Source organism: Haemorhous mexicanus, chromosome 1, assembly GCF_027477595.1.
Source record: "Haemorhous mexicanus isolate bHaeMex1 chromosome 1, bHaeMex1.pri, whole genome shotgun sequence".
Classification (NCBI taxonomy): Eukaryota; Metazoa; Chordata; class Aves; order Passeriformes; family Fringillidae; genus Haemorhous; species Haemorhous mexicanus.
The window spans coordinates 54,201,779-54,217,170 of NC_082341.1; the positions used below are offsets into that span (position 1 = coordinate 54,201,779).

The 15,392-nt window shown below is 35.6% G+C and overlaps 1 protein-coding gene across 2 annotated transcripts in view; it reads left to right on the top strand.

Annotated features, from left to right (window-relative positions):
- Nucleotides 1-15,392, top strand: part of POU6F2 (POU class 6 homeobox 2) — a 315,090-nt gene that overhangs the window by 251,320 nt on the left and 48,378 nt on the right. For both annotated transcript variants that reach the window (XM_059849666.1, XM_059849675.1), the window contains exon 6: nucleotides 11,606-11,752. In XM_059849666.1, the coding sequence (XP_059705649.1) occupies nucleotides 11,606-11,752 (147 nt within the window). The remainder of the gene's footprint in view (nucleotides 1-11,605; nucleotides 11,753-15,392) is intronic.

Sequence of the window (15,392 nt, forward strand, 5' to 3'; positions counted from 1 at the left end):
GGTCCGCATACTTCCCCATTTCCAAAGGTATATTTTGGCAAATAGTTAGGTAGATGTATATGTTCCTCCCAACCCAAAATGAATGAGATTAAGAAAAGACATATAAGAATGATTTTTTGAAGTCAAGTATTTCCACTCAATATATATAACACCCATCTGTGAGGGTGATCCATTTTACATTTCCTTTCAAGAAACCATTTTGGTCTGAACTGAATGTTTCAAGTGACCTGAAATGTATTTATTTTTAAATTTTTCCCACTCCAGGTCTGCCCGGACTGTGTTTGGTTACTGGGGCTTTTTGTTTGTTTTTAAGGGAGTAAATAGGATGTTTCAGGGAAATTTTCAGTCCACAAACAGAAAAATCCATTAGTTTCACAGCTGTAGGTGTAAATGTTTTGACTTCTGACTTCAATGCTTCTCTAGTTTATAGAGGCATAAATCCAAAAAACCAAAAAAACCAAAACAAAATAAAAACAACCCCCCAAAAAACAACAAAAAAAAAACCCCAAACAAACAAACAAAAAAAAAACCACAAAAAAACCAAAACCAAACAAAAAACCTCCACCCAGACCATTGGTGAGACTATTTGATTTAAATAAAGTATCAGTGTAATTAGCTAACTCCAGTATTTCAAGTGAGAGAATAATTTCCCCTCCCGCTTACTGCAGATTTGAATCCCATAAGAAATTGAAGGGACTGATTCTAACAATAGTTTCTCTGTTTTAACTAATTCCAACTCTGCTGACCTCATTAAAATTAGATCAGATTTATATTCAGGCAGAGATAAATCAGAATCAGACCAAAAACTCGGAACTTATGTTATTTTTAGCAGCAGAATAATCCCTTGTTTTGTAAAGCACAAGAATTGCTACAGGGCCCATAAATATTTTGTGAATCTGGTCAACAGATAAAAGTAGAAAATACTTAGAACATGAAGAAATTCATCTGTCTGTCTATTGACAGTGCCTTATGGAAGAACAAGAGTCTAGGTACAATAAGGCAATAATGAATTTAATGAAAAAGCTACAGACATTCAGGTTGTAAGCTGAGCCGCTGTTGAAAGAAAGTACATATTTTTGCCTGTATAGCAGAATTCTTTGGCTGAATGTCTATGAGTAGATTTCCATTGATAATAAATATGGAGGAAATTATTTATTGTAAATGGTAATTAGACTTTCCCCAGGCTATGAATTCAGCCAGTAGCAGATATTGAGTAATAATGTAGGCATTATTTTTGACATTCTGTCTCCATGCAAAAAAAAAAAAAAAGAGAGGATGATAGGAGCTAAACTTTTTTATGTCTTTTTTTTAAAGTACAGCAATATCACCATAGGCATAAATTAATATTGATGTGTGATTTTATGTAATAACATGTATAAGATGAAGTAGAAGGTCACACCTGAACTTTATCTATGAAATAGAAAAATGAGTCACAAAAACACACAAGCACAAATTCTCTCAAATTTACCCAGGACTGCATTAGGATTACATGCAGGCTAACTAAGCAGTTTTTGTAGGATTTCAGCATCAGTTTTTAACAAATTTGGAACTGATCCTTGCTAGAAAAAAAAAATACAGTTTATACTTGCAGTCATCACTCACATTCATCTGAGAGTTCTTCTGTTACCTCCAGCAATATGGAGCTGTGCTTTTGTTATAAGAGGATCTCAGTTTCATATACCCTCATGCCATGAAATTATAGTGCCTAGCACAGTGACAATTGCAAAGACCTCAGAAAAAATGCATTTCTAGCCCACATGTTTTTAATTATTTTCAAGTTTCATTTGTTGTTGGCAACTTGAAGTTATTCTGATTTTGCTGAGGTGAAATAGATGAGTTTCAAATATGGCTTTGAAATTGATTAGGAGTTAATATGACAGCATTACAGATACAGTAGATTTACTGCTTCTTTTGTGGTTCAGTGTGAACTCCCATGCAGAAAACCTACTGTGACCAGACTCAGCGTGACATGAGCAAAGCAGCTGATACTGGAGATAAGAGATCAGAGAAAAGGAGTCAAATAGGTGAAAGCAGAAATGGGTTCTATCACAGCAAAAAAAATTTATACCCACTCCAGAAAGGAAAAATCCCAGGAGTCACACAGAAGGTAAGATGTGGATGGATTATGAAAATAACAAAAAAAAAAAAAAAAACAAAACAAAAGCAACCAAACAAATTAAAAAAGCTTTAAAGGCAGTTGGTACATTTAAAGTATTCTCTATATCTCTTACAAGAACATTAACAAAATTAAATTTCGAATTGCCCAGCTGATGTCGAGCACAACTGAGCCCACATTGCAGGCATGTGCAGCTTCTGGGGCAGGACTTACACTTGGGAGCAGGTTTCCTGATGACAGCAAATGGGACAGAAGGGCCTGGGAGGAGAGGATGCTCTCTGCGGAAAAGTTACACACGTGGCTGCAAATGTAACATATGTTAGATATGTGGCTGCATATTAACCCTTCCTGCCTTTCTCCTTCTATAGGAGCTGCATTGAGGACACAATTTTTGGCACGTTAAATACACAGCTATTACCAATTTACATGTAACTTTATCTACAGAGTGGGACTGCTGGTGAAAAAGAAAATACTGGGTATATGTATTATGAACAGGGGCTTTCAATTGCAGCAGTCAGTCTTGTGCCTGACTAGTGTCTTCCACTATGTTTATCCTCAAAGTAAGCTATCTAAATATGAATGTGGCACAGGGTTGCTACCATCTGAGATGCAATATGCTCACATAGTGGTCATGCAAGGAGGTTCAGAGGTGTTTATTGCTCTATGTTTAGAAAAGGAGTAGCAGCAGTAACCTTCCCATTGACAGACAGAAAAGAGTCAAGCAAAATCACACTTCCAGTCCACCACTGGGCCTTCAGAACTGTACTAAAGTAAAAAAAGAGTGCCCAGGGAAAATATTAACAGTATTCTGCTGAGGGATCCTCAACATCCTTTTTTGCATGCTTACTTCTATTTTGTAGATTTTGACTCAGCTTACTTGTTTCAGTGGCTATCATTCACATCTCATGTTTATTTAATTGGAAATGTTGTTTGACATCAAGGTTTTCAAACTGAATATTCAACTTTATCCATACTTCCGAATCTCCTTTTATATACTGAGATTTCAGCAAAACTCAAATGCCTAATTAAAAATCAGTGTCACAACAGATTTTGTATCTCATATATTCTCCACAAAACCTGGAAAACAGAGAGAGCACTTCTCAAACACATCGTATCAATTACAGTGTTTGTGTCATTTTGACTTTGGGGTGAACTAATGTAAACACAGAGAATTAAATCCTTCCAGCTTTCTAGATACCTGTCTTAAGAACCAGATTCATATTTTGGACTGACTTGTATCTTTGACAGCAATCTTCCCACTGCACTCAGGAGCCATTTGAATTGTCCTGCAACTTTGTATCATATATCAGTGCATCGAGTAAAGTCCAGTTTGGACCTGAAGGTAGTGAAAGGAAAAGTATTCCACATAGTTATAGTTTTAGATCTGAACTTGTTCACATTCAAGTCAACAAAAATTCAAGGTAAGCACTTAGTTTTCATGAAAGCAAAATTATTTGGTGATGCTATTACATTACAAATAAACCAAAGTATCCAGATGTATTTCCAGCTTCAAAAATTAGGATCTTTGCAGAGCAGCTGACACAGAATTTTAGAAGAAGCTTTATATATATTCTCAGTTAATGATATGTCCCCAAGTATATTAAGTAGGATTTATTCTTCAAAGGGCAAAAGACAAGGTCTGTACCTCGAAGTTTGTTTTTTAATATGACTATTTAAATAAACAGTTCCAGGCCTACATATGAAGACTGCATATTATATTGTAGAACTAGACTTTCAGAAATATTTTCTCAAATACTTAACATGGTGTGTTAAGTATTGTCATATTAACATGGTGTGACCTCACATTACATTTTTAACATTTATATATGCAAATGGTCATATTTACATGTGCACATGCCATTCATAAATTCAAATTAAAGGCAAATAAATGCTTTAGATTAAGGAGATTAATTTGGTGTGTCTCACGGTTGACACACTTTCTACAGAGATCACTGAGACCCAAGTGCTTGGCTGTTATCCGAAAAGACAGATGGCAATTTCATTTTGATAAGAGTCCAGGTTTTCAGCAGTGAGAGAACCCTGAAGTAACCATTTTTCTTGTAGGGAAGGCATCTTTCAGAAGCCGGATAAATCATTCTAAAATAGACAAACACAGGAACCAAGAAACTAATCAATGTGAAATAAACTGTGTTGCAGCCCCTTTCAAAAAGTTTAGAAGGTGCTTTTTTGCTTTATTCTTGCAACGGGAACTATTTCAGAAAACTAGAGAATACAGAAAACTTTTTCAGTACTCGTTCCTCTTTTATAAGTACTGATACAATTTATGATTATTAGAGATGCCAAATTTAATTTAGATGTCGTTTGTTGAGACTACATATGCATCATGCATGAAAGGAACTGTTTCAGATATTTTAAAAACTATGTAAACACAAAAGTAACTCAGAAAAAATCAGATAAAACCAAGTAAATCAGACAAAAGCAAGATGCCTCTGTTTAACTGACGTCTTGTTCAATGGGTGCCATCTTAAATAGATCTGGAACATTTCAAATTTGTAAGTTATAAATGTGGACAGTCAGGAACCTACAAGACAGGAGTCTAGGGTCAGTCTGTAAGTACTAGCCTGCTGCTAAAGCGGCCAGTCATCTGCATTTTGTAGTTATTTGCATTTAAAGACATTAAATATATTTCAATATATTCACTCTTCCTTTATGTAAACATATAAGACACAGCCTCAGACATGTTGACACCTTCAATTTAGTATATCTTGTAGGATTAGACCCAATGAGGATCAATTTCTTCTAGTTTCCTCTCCTCTCTTTTCTATCTGTAACTAATAGAGAAGAAACTGAAATGGCTAGGGTGGTGTCTGCTCACTCTTAGCCTCATGTGTTCTTCATTATTCATGTCTCCATTAGTTTGGTGTGAGAGACCTGGGAATGGTGTCCGCTCGTTATTTGCTTTGCTACGGCTCTATAAGGAATATACACTTTTAATTTTGAAAATTGTTGTTGCAGTTTTCAGACTGGTTCAAATTTGACCAGCAGCACCTTGTTTACAAAGATATTTCAAGAAATTTTATTCATCCTCTTCTATCTGTGTCATATGAAGGCTCACATGAGCACTGCATACTTCCAATCACCTCAGGTCGCGTCGCTTTGCATTGAATCAAGTCATGTCGCATCAGCAATACCACTATCAGTCCTTATTTCTGATAGAAAATTCAGCATAGATTTAGACAGCAAATAGCTCAACCACAGTAAATGCATATAATGAGCAGACTAAGTATCTGTGAGAACCAGATATTTTAAGTGTCTCTGTCAAGTCGGTGCTTTCAGATACTTCAATATCCTGTCTCTACACTGTATGCTGTACATAAATTTATGATCCATGTGTGTATACTAAAATGTCTGTCTAAGCAGCCTATTTTGAACTCTTACCATCTACAACCATTTGCAAATATAGATCTGTGCAGTTTCGAAATAAGCAAACATTGTTGGATGGGTCTGGATAGTATGACAAAATTGTACATTTTGTAGGTTGATCATATCACAACAGTGTACAAAAACTAAATGTTGACAGATTTAATTTTTTTTTCATAATTTGGGATTTGCCTTCTGGGCATAGTTTCAAATAGTTATGCATGATTAAGCTCTATGACAGCCATTTTATCAGACATTTTACCCTGATGTTCTTTTACAAAAGTTAAATGTTGTAATTATCCTATTATGTAAACAGAAAAAGGAGGGAAGGAGGGAAAGATCAACACTTAAAAAAAAAATCTAACTGATAAGTACAAAACCATACAGAGTTTCCAAAATGTTTGCTCATGGTATCTGTTTGGATGAAATTAACATCTTTTGGTTTATGTTGCCTGTGAATTCTCTCTTGACTTTCTTGGGATCTGCATGTTCACAGGATTTTTCAAAATTTGACTTAATTTTACTTAAAATCCTAAAAATAAATTAAATTGACAGAGCTCACTCACTCACAATTCTATATAAGTGCTAAGTAATCATCTTGTTGGTTATTATGATCAATTTGTTTTGTACTTATTGCTGTCATATCTAGGTGCTTTCCAAGGATTCAATTGAAGCAGTCTTTCAGTGTGTTTTTTTTAAATTCCTTCAGGGACCATGAGATTTTATGTAAGTTCAGGGAGCTATTGACTGATACCAGGTGTATATACGTATTGAAAACAATTAGGAATGTAAGCATTTACACTATGTAAAGAAATTGCCCAAAGAGCTAATGGGGACTTTCAGGGAAACTGCACTTCTGTCTCAATTCACTCATGTTAAGAAACCAAGCATAGGGGTATCTAGGTTGAAATGCTCTGCTTTTGTGTCATCAAGGTATTGAAAATACTTGAGTATTGTTGTTGCAAGATATGGCTTCCAGTTACTGCAGTGCAGTGGTGTGGTGGGTTAGCAACGCCCACCCAGCCACTCACTCACTGCCTCAGTGGTATCAGGGAGGAAGCAGGGTGAGAAAGCTCATGGGTCAAGATGGACTGCTTGCCAATCAGTGTTGAGGGCAAAACTCTTCAACTTGAGGATAATCAACTTTAATATAGTGCCAATTAAATGAGAAACAAAGATAAGTATTAAAACAACTTTTCACCCCACTCTCCCAGACCACTCTTTCACTCCTGACTTCTCTCCCCACTCTCAATGGGGAGCTATGGTCAGTCCTTAAAAGTTCCCCTCACTCGCTCCTTTCTCTTCACACTTTCCCCCTGCTCCTGCACGGGCGCTCCAGGGATCACAGGAAATATCATCAGGAAATATCCATTTGCCTACTCCAGAGTCCTCCAAGGGCTACAGTGGGGACTCTTTCACTGTTGTGGGACAACTCCTTCTCCTTTCTCTGTTCCCTTTGTTTTGTTCACTCTGTTTTTTTTAATCCTCCTCCTCTGCAGCTGCTTCACTGCCAAAACCTTTCCATCTACACCCAATACAGATAATAATGCTAGTCACTGTAACAAAGAAGGTATCAGAATATCCTCAGGAGCCTGTGCTCAGTATGAAACAGTCTTTTCCCTTAAGGTCCAGTGACTACTACCCAGAATTTGTCTCACGAGCCACTGAGAAAAATTGGGAATAAATCCCACTATATTTTAACTTGTAATTCTTTCATCAGCTAAACACAATAAAATTCAGATAGTTTCTTGTCTAAAAATTCCTACAAAAGCACATGCCATGCTGATAAAAAAAATTCATTTCTGTGAATAAAATTTTCACTCATTATGGGTAGAAAAAAAAGTCATGTGTGTGTCTGACTGAGAGCCATTGCTGAATTCTTCTCAACTGTTATATTTGTTTTCCCTTGAAAAGCATTGGTTTAAGCAAATAATCTCAGAAGCTAATCTAGTAGTGTGATGCTCCCTACAGAAGAGTTTGTCAGAGAACATAAAAGACTGAGGATCTGTTGGTCCCTAATCAAATATAATACTTTTTGACACTAATTCCAACTCTAGGAGATGTTCAGAAATGTGATTTTTAACGGTCTTTCTGAAAAACACTAATACTATTTTATAAAATGAAGTTATGCCTGAAATTACTCTGCAACATGTCCTTCAAATTCTCCATTGCTGCATTCAGATAGCAGCATGTCTTTACATAGCCTCCTCCACAAGTGCTTTAGAAAACACACAAGATCTATATACTGGCACGGTGTGAAGTGACTTTACCTTTTGGGATATATGCCCATTTTTTCATGTGATGCTCTGGCATCCTGAAATATCTTGACTTTCCACTAGTAAAACTTTTTGTTTTTTTCTAGGTAGTTGTTGACTGAATTATATTGTAATGACTAAAACTGGCTCTTTGATTTCCAGACCAAGAGACTGAAAGTTCAGTAGGACATGCCTTTTGTAAAGGAAAGTACCTACCTGCTATGTAGGTTATCAAATCTGATCTTCTGTTCAACAGTAGATGAATGCTCAGTTTCTCACAGCAATGAAATACTTAGTTTTCAAAATATAGAGGAAGATGGTATTATTCAAAAAAAAAAAAAAAAGATTTATGCTTGAGGCATTGACTCTTACACACTTTTCTTCAAATTGGTTTTTTTGAAGACTATGTGTTAACCATAGAAACACTCACTTCACGTGGCACAGTTTTAGGATCTTGTTAGTGCCTCTTTCATTCACCAGAATTTCCCAGATTTGTTTTATTTGTGTGAATTCTGTTTACTGCACTGGAATGTCTTCTGTATTTACTGATTTATAATAGACAATTTTCATGTGCTTTACCTTTAATAGTTCAGCTTTGGAAAATCAAAAAAATGTACTAAACCTACTCAGTGATTGAAGATTCTTCCTCATAAAATTTGCTTCCTCACATAACCATGTTATTAGCAGAGGTGTCATTAAGAGGTCTAGCCTGTCACTTTAAACAAAGATTACTATTATCTACTGTTGTGGCTGGTGGTTTGAGTTGGAGAAGAGATTTGGGCACTGGAATCAACAGTTCCAAATATCTTAGCCTTCCAAATTAAATAATTATTTAAATTCAGAAACAAAATAGGAAGAGCCCTTTGTGGAATTTTTCACAATATATTTCCAGTATTTCCAACATGCATTCTTAAGGATCCAGCCTTCACTGAGAAATTGCATAAACCTCTCAAGTTAGAGATCTTATTTTTTGAATAAAAGAAAGATTCATTGTGTTATCTTGGTGTCCAGACATAATGAAATGAGATGTATTTCTTCATCCTCAGTTTGCACACAAGATAAAAGGGGTCATTTGACCAGAGCGTAACTTGCAGTCAACAGCTCCCCAACACACTCAAAGAAAAATGCATCCTCTCCTTTTTAATCAGACTTATTAATAGATAGGGATGGTTTCATATGCACTTTCAAGTCTCTTACCCTGTGATTTGGCCCATTCCCTGTGTTTTTTCCTGGAACATGGTACTATGCATATCACAGCCTCTGCCATCATTTTTAATAAGTAGCTTATCTCTGTGATGCAACTAAAAGCAATCCTGAGTGTCTCCAGGGTGTTGTAATTAAATTTTATTGTTGTATTTGAAAATGTACATTTCTTGAAAACTGGTGCAAGAAAAATGGAAAAGAGATCCTAGAAGGTGATAGTCTGATTTTTAGAAGGTTTTAACCCTTTGTAGTTTCCAGATTCACAAGGCTTATTTATTCCCAAGCAGCTGTTCTTACATGCCTCTGAAGCCCTGAATATAGCAGCTAGCGTTGTTTATTAGCTGAATTTGAGTAACTGTCAAAAGATTATAACTTATACCTGCAGTCAGATGCTCTAAGATCAGAGGTTCAGTAATTTGTGGGTTGCTAATAAGATTTTAGAAGGCCTTTTCTGAAAGTCTTACACTCTTGCTGCTGCACCTTTCTTCTCCAAGTATTTACAGCTATAAGAGAATTTCTTTAAGTCCCAGTACTGCCAGTGAAGTGCTGTGAAAAAAAAGCAGCATTTGCTAACTTCTGATTTGGACAATAAAGAAATGACGCTGTTTTGAGCAGAAAACCAACCAGTTTACTTATATTGTTCTCTGGCACTACACTGCCATGCTCAGGGACCACCACCCAAATGACTGAAGAATGCATCAGCTACCTTTGCTCTCACACATTTGTACAGTCAGTGGAATTTCTTGTAGTCTGTATTCAGGGACTGAGCTTCACTTTGGTCATTGTACTGGTTTCAGTTCTCTTCACAGCTCAGCTCAGGACTGCTAATCAAGTATGCATTGCAGTTTTTTCCTTTTGTGTTTTATTCCTTCTTGATTTTTGTGCCATGGGGTGCTGTGAACTGCTTTTAGAGATTCATATAACAATTTTTTCAAAATCAAAATATTTCCTCCAAACAATGTCATCTTTTCTGTCTGGCATTGCTGCTAATCTTTATTTAGTTATTTACTTTACAATTTCTAGAGGGATTGGATATGCCCAAGGCACCCCTTTAAGCAACACTTTATATCAAGGTTGCATTTATAAATACTTCATGAGAGGATAATGAATGATTAATAGATGTTTTAATGTATGACCAATCAATTGTAGATTTTGCAATGTCCAACAGACAAGTAGGTTTCTTATAAGCATAGATTATAACCATATCTGACATCTTCTATTGATGGTCTTCTAAACGTCTATAACATACACACTACTCATATCTGTAACATGCTTAAAACATCTACTAATCACTGATTAATTTTTTATAACCTATTTTGAAGCAGAGCCTGTCTATGGAGTATTTCCCTTACCACTGCTTGTGACTCTCCATTTCTAAAAGATAGATCATTTTCTGGTCATCTTAGGACTTAGAACTCCTACCAATTTCAGCTCAAACATAAAGCTTTTCTGAGTTAACTCTAGCATTTTCATCTCAGTCTAAGAAAAGATATCCTTAGACTGTTATGTCCCTCAGACTTCTGGTTGCTCTACCCCACTAATGCATATTTTGCAAGTTCTGCTATAATGCAATGATTCTTAGGAGACAAAGCCACTCTAAAATTTATTTTCAGCCTCTTAAACTCAGTTTGATTGTTCTCAAGACAGCTGTACAAGTGATGATGGCTCCCAATGTTTTTGGGTTTTTTTACTGTCATCCCTGTGTGCTTGGTTCAATGTTTTTCCTTTCTCAGAAAAGGATAAGAAAATAGAAACTTCCCAATAATTGAGCGGAAAAAATCCATGTCCAAGACAACTTTTGATTCTGACAGAGGAACACATTTTGTATGCTTGATAAGCACAGGAGTTGATAGGACTGCTCCTCCATGGGATTCCCCTAGTCTTTAAGGTGAAATCCATGACCATTCTATATGCTTTGTATGGTGCATTCAGGTAGAATCGAATAAAGCTGGCAATACAAATTATTTCATGAAAATGTTTGAGTCCTGGACTAATCATTCACATAGGAGAAGCAGCATGTTGCTTAGTGTCGCATTTTGCAAATGAATTTTTAATTTTTAGTTGATCTCTACTGACCACACTTACAAGGTTCAGTCTTCTAATGTGATTTGTCTAGATATTGAGACCAATTATTTAAAAATAATAATTAAAAGGATTTGCAGATTTTTCTTGGGTTTGGGGTCATCAGTAAAATAGTTTCTGTTCTGAATACCCTCAAGTAAACATTCCACTCCCAGTCAAGTCAAGTGCTAGTCTTTCACTGATTGCTCTTTACAACAGTACTGAGCTGCTGAACCTGTGGCATTAGCAACTTGAGCTTAAAGAATCACATCAAGCATAACTTGATTTTAAAAAAATAGGGGAGTGAATATAAGGTTAAAAAAGAAAATTTTATTCTTCAACATCAACATGGAATTTTCTCTTCCTTTTTTAAAACTATTCGTTTTCAAAGCCCCAGAAGTAAGAACCTCTCAAACTTGAGCTCTTGGAGCAGACATGTTTTACACACAATTAAGTGGGTAAAAAAACATTACAATAAAATATAAATAAAATAAAATAAAAGTTACTGTGCTATCAGTTTTATATTATCCAGTTAATATTATATGTTTATCATGGGTTTTATCATTATATTTTATTTCTTTTTTTTCAGCTGGTTAATAATCCACTAGCAAGTCAAGCAGCAGCAGCTGCAGCAGCAGCAGCCATGGGCTCAATAGCAAACTCCCAGGCCTTCGGAAACGCCCTCTCCAGCCTTCAGGGGGTCACAGGCCAGCTCGTCACTAATGCACAAGGACAGGTGAGTAGAAGATGGAGCAAACAGTGAATTCTGATGGCAGGCTGATCTTAGGACAAAAATCAGTTCCGCCTGTATGACAGCAATTTAAAAGTGCACATGTTGACGATAAATAAATATTGATTTGCTAGACAAGGTAAGAAATGGAAAGTCTGAGAAATAGGGGGAGGTTAGGCACTCTTAAAGAGTGTTTTCAAGCTAGAAAAAGATAAGGGTTTGTTTTATTTATCAGCCCTTTATTTATTTGTTTTATTTATCATCCCTTTAAAAATATCGCAGTAGTGCAATACCATGCTCTAGTATTTTACCATTTTAAAAGTCCAGCAACCCTGTGGTTTTTAACAAACATACCATCTGTCCTCTTCCACTTACATATGCCTAATAACAGACACCTTTGCTGAAGTGGTGCGGTGCTTCACTTTTTTGCATTTCTGAGGCATTTTTGTATTACATCATTTCTTAAAAGGCATTAAATGTTTCTAGTAAAGGAAAATAAATTGTAATGAAGTATCAGGGATGGAGCTATCTGAGTGACTCCCTCATTTGTTTATTAACTATATTAAGCAATTTGCAATTACTATGCCATCCTTTACAAATGCAAATTTGGAAGATTGTTTTGGTTAGATTATTATAAAGAAGGAAGATTATTTTGAAAGATTATTATAAGATTATTTTGGAAGATTGTTATAAGGAAAATTTTCCAAACAGGAGCTTGAACATTGTTTAAGAGTTAGTGTGTCTAAGAGAGAGATTGTGCATTACCTACATTATGGAGCTCTTTATTTGTTAAAACTGTTTCAGTTTCAGTCTTAGTATGATGCAGAAATGTATGCATCTGAATCCATATATATAAAAATAATTCCTTTGATATACCATATTTAAGTGGCTTTCAGATTGTGACCATTTTCATTCTTTATTGGATTTATTAGGACTAAAATTAACACAATGCCTTGTTTCTCTGCAACAGATCTGTCAATATAACTGGTAACTGAGTAATTTGAATGTCATTATTCTAAATTCTACAAATTGGGCACACAGTGTTTTTGTGGATGTTAGGCCCTGAAAAACATTTATTGAAATGATGCAGCTTGGATGATATGCGAATCTAAAATTTAGTTTCTACTCTTACTGTTTACTAGTAAGGAGGAAAAAAAAGCAAGAGCAGCTCTTCTCCTGGCAATTTTGTGCTAGCTAATTGGAACAAGAGTGAGGTTTTTTATTTTGGCCCATCAAAAAATAAAATTCAACACTTTATAGGACCTCCCCTGTTTTTTTAAACAGGACACATAAACAAAGATGCTTCCTGAGCTTCACTATCACCATCCAAGTCCCAGGGAAAAAAAATGCTGACCTTGTTATATTTACTGGGTGGGTGCAGAATTGTTCCATCACTACCCCGAGGGTTGAACGATGGAGCTTGTCAAAGTGAGGCCTTATCTAATGAATCATCTTATCGCAGGTGCACACCACACATATTAAAGGAGGATTGTATGAACAATGTGCCCTCTACAATAACCTTTCAATGTCTACTTTAACCCTTGTTTCAATCCCTTTTCATCAAAGGATCATTTTATGCACCCAGCTTTAAATGGAGGCTCTCAAAAGTCTATTAAGATTTCTGGAGGGATGGGGTATTGGTTTGGGAGAAAAGTTGGTTATAATACCTATAACTCATAGTCAGATCAGCTCCAACATAGAAGCTGCTTGTTTCTATCTCCTCTGTGCTCCAAAAGTGGTTCACAGTCGCCACTTACATATGAAGCACTTGACACCAAAGATGTTCATCATAAGAGCTGAAGTTATGAATGTAGACTAATTTCTTTATAGCTTTTCCTTTACATATTCTCCCCAGAAAACATAATCTATGTGTGACCATTCATTGTATCCTTAAAAAAAAACCCACTGCTAAGAAGATATCACTGAATGAAAGGTCCACTCAGGCTGAGTCTGTTTATTCCAGACATAATGTAAAGTCCAATAATTCCACAGGTTGCAGAGAATGAGAAAGGAAAGGAATAGTCTTCCCAATTATTGGAATAAAATTACAGCATCTAGCTATCTGCCTAGGTCTTTTAAATAAGGGGTTTCTTTTTATTACTTGTTTTTGCAACTGTTCCTTGGTTTATAATCAGTACTGTAGACCTTGCCACAATATAGATAAATATTGATAGTAAGTGTGTAATATAGCATGCATTTTTATAATATTCAGCATAAACTCATATTACTTGGAGACCATTTCTCAGGCTGCCTTAATACAGGACTATTCAGTATAATTTATCTACATTCCAGAAATTAAATTACATTCCCTTCAAATTAATAGAATTATAGCACCTAACCAAGAACTCCAAGATGTTTCTTCGAAATTGGGAGCATAAAGTAATAGTAATTTGAAACACTCCATTTCTGAATAATCTGCTTGGAGTCACTAAAGAGCCAGATTTGCACCACACGTTAAGAATTCTGCCCTTTGAAAATTGTCCCTTTCAAGGAATCACAAGCATGATACCCAAAACTCACTCCTGGCAATATAAGGCTGAACGAGTTACTAGGATGTTGATATGTGCAATCTTTGTAATTACACGCTGTTTCTGTTACAGAAATTCAGGGCTTGTAAATGTCCATCTGTCTAGCTAAATATATGGTGATCAGTAATCCCTGGAGACATTAAGCTCTAGGTCAAATCCAAGATCCTATGCCAAATTTAAGGGAAATGATCCTTTAAATGACATATGGCATGGCCTTAATTCACACTAGTATAGGATTTCGTACAATTACAGTAAAAAATCATATATATTAACAATAATTTATATAACATGTTTTTATTTAATTAATTATTGAATTCAAAGTTATGGCATGTTTATTTATTTTTCATCTTTTTCTTTAGATGGCAATATAAACTGTAACACCAGAGCTTCCCAAGACCAAACCAGGAGATCTAATCCATTGAAACAATATGATTAGATCACCTGATTAATTTGATATAGTACATGTAGAGGACTCTAAATCAAATTTTCATTTTCAGAGGCATATTATGAAGAGCTATTGGCCCATGTAACACTGCTTGCATTCTGTTTGCCCTCAGCACTTTCCAGGAAGTGTTTGCAGCACTGGGCTTTCATATCTTATATTTAAAGGCCAGGGCAGCAGGTTTGCCAGATTGCACCCTGTCAGTAGATTTCAAAGAGAAACTATCTATCTTTTCAGCTTCAGCCTGCCTTACAGAAGGACCCTAGTGCCATTGCTGCCCTTGGATTCTTCAGAGCTTTAACCCAATATATCTCATTTTTTTATGCTGGTTTTGCAAATGAAATAAAAAATCAGGAGTTTTGTGTTGCTTTTGCTGTGTTTTTTAAGTATGTGAAATGTGTGCTTTGGCAGTTGTCTTAATATTTGTAAGGAAATGAGCCACAGAAATTTAGAAGCAAGCTTGATGAATATGGTTTTTTAATTATCATCAGTTGCCTTCATATATGCCTCTTGACTTCAGGATCAAATGCATTTTAACTGTGGGTACTGAGTGTAAGTTTAGTTTCTCTTTTAAAAGATGGGAGTTGTCTAACAGGAGAAAAATACCGCTAAATTCAGCAGGTGCAAGATAACATTTTACCATAAAAGAAAAGAGTAACATGATGAGAGTTGGCAT